The following is a 4,830-nucleotide window of genomic DNA, read 5'->3' on the forward strand; positions in this document are numbered from 1 at the left end:
CCTAGCATGAAGTTACACATGCAACGTACACGCGCACAATGGTGTTAAATTTTCGCCCACGAAGCATTTTTTTATTGTGCAAAATAAAAAATTATCACGTGGAGCTAAATCTGGGCTGTACGGAGAATGTGGTAACATTTCTAACCCCGAAATGGCAAATAGTCGATGGCTCTAGCAACTCGTGTGAGACGCGTTATTTTGGTAAAAAAGAATGCAAAGGGGCGCCACTCCTTAGGTGCTCGCTATTTAAGTCCCTGAAAGCTTGAGGTAGACAAATTTCGCTATACCATTCACTAGTAACTGTAGCTTATAACGGAATTATTGCTACTGGTCATCTGTGTCGAAAAAAGCCGCTATCATTTTTTATTATCGCTTCGACCGCGAACAACTTTTGTGAGCAACTCGTCCTCTTCAAACATCAATTGCGTGGATTGCTACTTCGTGAGAGAATCGTAGCTATAGATCTAAAATTCGTCAGTTCTAAGGGTGTAGGATACGTTTTGCGAAGTTCCTTCTTCGAATTTTTCAGCATAAATTTGCACCAATCAACACGATGGATTTTTGCTCTTCGGTGAAAGAACGAGGAATCCATCGTGAAGCAACCTTCCTAACTTTAAGCTTTTCATGCAGGAAGGTGGAAACTGCCTGTGATCCAATCTTCTGTTCAGCCTGAATCTCCCGATGTCTAATGTGTTTACTCTCCCGTAATAGCCACTTTACCCTGATGGCGTTTTCATGAGTTATTGTAGTTGGTGGTCAGCCGGGTCCGACGTCATCGTTTACGTTCTTTCGACCACGTTTAAATGATCGAAACCAATAAGTAACTATTGCTAACGCAGGAGCACACTCCCCAAAAGCAGCTTGTACATTGTCGTGAGATTCCTTGAAGGTTAACCCTAGTTTATAATCATAGAAAATTATACCAAGAAAAGCTTCCCGCGAGACGTCCATTGTTGCAAACAAGAGTGACAGATAATTTTTTAAAATATTAAAAAAAAAGAACTACACTTATGTGGTCATTGATTTTCACCAAGTAGATTTGTATAGAAATTAGCCGTTAAATCAAGATAGTTTCAGGGAAAAAGAGATTATATTCATTCTGCATCGTAACTATTTTGGCAACAGCTCTCGTATTTTCCAGTAGTTATATGTAATCTGATCATTATAATTACAGACTTGTGATATTCGTCTTTATTTTGTTGCAGAAGCCTTAGAGGCACTACCTCAATTTAGTGAAGAGGCTATCAAGAAACTGGTAAGGTTACTTAAAATAGACTCGAAGTAGTTAGTATAGGGTAGTACCTTTACCAACCAACTAATAGTAGTTTATTTTACCTATGTTAATTTTATTTCAGATACCATAGATAATGTCTACGCCATCTCCCGTAGTAAGGAAGAGTGAAAGAAAACGCTCACGTCCGAGAAGTAATTTTATTAATATTTTATTCAGAATTTAGAAACATTTATTTTTGATTCCACATTTTGAATTTGATAGAAGTCATAGTACTTCTTTTTTTTTTACCTAACTTTACATACACGTAGGTAGTCTTAAATTAGGTTTCATTACATCCAACAAAGAGAAAGGCTAAAAATATCGGTAAGACACTTAATAAGATCGAAGGTTATATAGTATATTAAAATTAATGTAGTTTTTATATGTAGTTTATAATTATTTACCAATTTTTTAGTCGTACGACCTCCGAAAAGGCTGGCCAGAGTACCGAAGCAAGAACAGCCTGTCGAGGAAGAACAAAGGCCTTTGTCGCCTTTTGTGATCTTCCTCCCTTCAGACGGCAACCCCATGAAAGGACATAGTTCGTATAAATGATTATTTCATAGAGTATTGGGAATACTAATGAAGCACTTATGTCGGCATTTTTCTTCTAGAATCTGACTCAGAGCTCGACGAAAGCGAAGGGGAAATCGAATCTCAAGTGAATGCAAGTCGACGAGATATTTGCCCGAGCCCCACGTTATTGCCTATCAACATGATACCGACAGTCGCAGCCGACCTACAACGCGCCGATTCTGGCGATGATAAAGCACTACGTGGTATTGCGTCACCAGAGTTTTTGAATTTCGATTGGCGCAAAGAGCCGGAAATATTTCGGGGGGTTAGGGAAGTATTTACAGGGACACCGGGACCTACGTGTTCCATAAGCCTCATAGATACGCCTTTTAAGGCTTTTCTTTCAATCTGGGACCCGCCCATCATTGACTTAATTGTACGCGAGACTAACCAGTACGCACAACAGATTTTAGACAAAGAAAAATTCTGCTTTAAGACTTACTCACGGTACAAGACCTGGACTCCAACTGACGCGAACGAAATGTTGACTTTTTTTGCTATTTTAATATTTCATAGTCTAAGTACGAGACCTGTAGAACAAGACTATTTTAAGACAACAGGGACCTTGGCCATGCCAGGTCTTGCGTCCTTGATGTCTTCTAATAGGTTCTTTCTAATTAAAAGATTTTTGCACTTTACTGACCTGACCAATGAACCAAGTGACATGACGCCACAACAACGAACACTATATAAAATACAACCAATTGTGGACAGTTTGAGACAAAAGTTTAGCAGCCTGTATATGCCATCGCAATCCATTGCCGTAGCTGAAAGTTTGTTGGTGTCCGGTCGGCTTTCGTTTGCTCAAAAAATTTCAAATAAAGCCGGTAAAGGCATAAAATCTTTTGAGTTATGTGAATCATCGACCGGTTACCTGTGGGAATGTTTCGTATATGCTGGTAAACAGGCTGCTAACAGACAGACAGACTCAACGGACAATGTGCAACCGGATGAAGCAACAGCCAAGGTTGTTTACGATCTTGCTCGCCCTCTCTTAGGAAAGGGACACACGTTAGTAATGGATAATTATTATAACTCACCATTACTAGCGCGGTGTCTCAAGGACAAAAAGACTGATGTACTGGGTACACTTCGCGTTTCACGTGAATTTGTACCTGAATCTTTAAAGTCCTTTACCGAATCCGACTTGAGACTGGGTGAAATCGTATACAGAAACACGCACGATCTCTCGGTGTTCTTGTGGCGGGGTGCTAATTTAGTTTGTGTAATCTCCACCTACCATCCTGTGGAGGTCGCCGCCTTAGAAAAATACGGTGTTTGGCGCCTCAAGCCACGAGCCGTGCTTGATTATAATTCGCTCATGGGGGGTGTCGACAAAAACGATCAATGTTTGTCAGCATACCCTATTGATCGGATTAAAAATCAGGTATGGTATAAAAAAATGTTTCGGAGACTCTTGAATGTGTCTATTTTGAATTCCCTAATTTTATTCAATTGCAGTAAAACCAAGATGAGACAAACAGCTTTCCGAAATAATTTGGCTGAGGCGCTAATCACCGCATTTCGGCCTCCCCAACCTCCCGGAAAAGAAGTAAAAAGTTTATCTGACATGGCAAAGCGGCCCAGGTTGGCAAACAATCACTACATAATGAAGGGGAGATCCAAGGACACAATGTGTGTGTTGTGTCGGTCCAATGGGACCTACACGCGCACCATTTATAGGTGCGAACAGTGTAAGGTACCACTGTGTTTGGAGTTTTGTTTTAAATATTACCACACTGTAGCTTGCTGAGTATAATTGGGTATGGTATTTTTTTAAAGTATGTATGTATGTATTTAATGTGATTTAAAATGTATCCCCAAGAAATATTTTTGTCATCATATTAATCAAAAAGTTCTCCAAGTCTGAATCATCAAATTAACGCCGGCTATCAACACATTGTTTGTCAGGCTAGTGGTGCTGGCTTGCGCCTAACTATAATTACGTAATGTATGTATAGGTATACCCTTAGACTATGGAAACTAATTTTTTTCCATCCTCTAAGGGTGTACCAGAATCTCATGGCGTTAAATATAAAAATCGAACGACTTTCACCTGACAATGTTAACTTGTCACATGTCAATTCAAAATATTACTTGTGTCAAATAGCTGTCTGCTAAACTTTATTCACTTTAAAATAACGATTTATCAATCTCAAGCAAAAATCGTTGCAATAATGTAATATAATTTATATAGCAAAATCAGCGATGAATTAGGTACATTAAAGTCACATTTCTCGATTTAGAACCATGTCTCTAATCTTGCCGATTAGTAGGAGCAAATAACCTTGATCTTTGAAATTTTAACGATGCCAAATCAATATATATAGTACCAATGTAATTTTTGCTGGTACTGATCGGCAAGACTACAGTGTGTAGACTACAGAGTAGTAAAAAACAGATAATAGCGTAAATGCGAGTTACTTCAAACTGCAAACGTAAACAAATATATTTTTATTTAATTTTAAAATGTGTCAGAAATGACTTAACTTTCTCACACAAATTCATACAGATCTTAAAACGTGTACGAGGATAAATCAATTCTGGCCAGTTAAGATATATGAAGTATCTAGTGCATTTTTTCCTATTATACTGATGTTGCCCACTATAAATTTAAAATTGTCTAAGTGGTCTAAGCCACATTGGCCTACCAAGAAATGGACATTGGGTTCGCGCTTAAAATAAAAACAAATATATTGTGTTATATACTTCTCATTTAAAAATGTTATTTTGTACAGTTTTATAGTATATAATTTATATATAAATGAATCGTAAATATAAATTACAAAAGCACACAAAATAATGAAATAGCTAACTGTCCTTTGTCTACAAATTGCATGCGCAAAAGATGGAAAGAGACCCATTGTGTCAATTTCAAGAAGTTTATGTATAAACTTCTTGGTCATTTTCAATTGTTCGAAACACAAGCGATTGAAACATTTAGAACAAAGAAACTAGAGTCGCTTTGATTTTAATCTTAT

General features: G+C 37.8%; 1 protein-coding gene across 2 annotated transcripts; it reads left to right on the forward strand.

Moving 5' to 3' along the window:
* Positions 1–1,205: 1,205 nt before the first annotated feature.
* On the forward strand, positions 1,206–4,525 carry LOC113234144 (piggyBac transposable element-derived protein 4-like). Of its 2 annotated transcripts, XM_026469413.1 has the most exons (5): positions 1,206–1,255; positions 1,356–1,425; positions 1,689–1,814; positions 1,888–2,769; positions 3,000–3,086. In XM_026469413.1, exons 2-5 carry the CDS (start codon positions 1,368–1,370, stop codon positions 3,008–3,010), a joined length of 1,077 nt encoding a protein of 358 aa, XP_026325198.1. In that variant the 5' UTR covers positions 1,206–1,255; positions 1,356–1,367; the 3' UTR covers positions 3,011–3,086. The 2 variants fall into 2 exon arrangements, with proteins under 2 accessions (XP_026325198.1, XP_026325197.1); XM_026469412.1 differs by having other exon boundaries at positions 1,888–4,525.
* The last annotated feature ends 305 nt before the right edge of the window (positions 4,526–4,830 follow it).

Source organism: Hyposmocoma kahamanoa, unplaced genomic scaffold (assembly GCF_003589595.1).
Source record: "Hyposmocoma kahamanoa isolate Upper Pololo Valley unplaced genomic scaffold, ASM358959v1 81, whole genome shotgun sequence".
Taxonomy (NCBI): domain Eukaryota; kingdom Metazoa; phylum Arthropoda; class Insecta; order Lepidoptera; family Cosmopterigidae; genus Hyposmocoma; species Hyposmocoma kahamanoa.

Excerpts from the sequence above, each read along its gene's own strand:
- LOC113234144 (XM_026469412.1), top strand. The coding sequence starts at position 1,368 with ATGTCTACGCCATCTCCCGTAGTAAGGAAGAGTGAAAGAAAACGCTCA. Across the intron at positions 1,426-1,688 it reads AAAACGCTCACGTCCGAGAA|TCGTACGACCTCCGAAAAGG; the intron begins GTAATTTTATTA and ends CCAATTTTTTAG. Across the intron at positions 1,815-1,887 it reads CAACCCCATGAAAGGACATA|AATCTGACTCAGAGCTCGAC; the intron begins GTTCGTATAAAT and ends TTTTTCTTCTAG.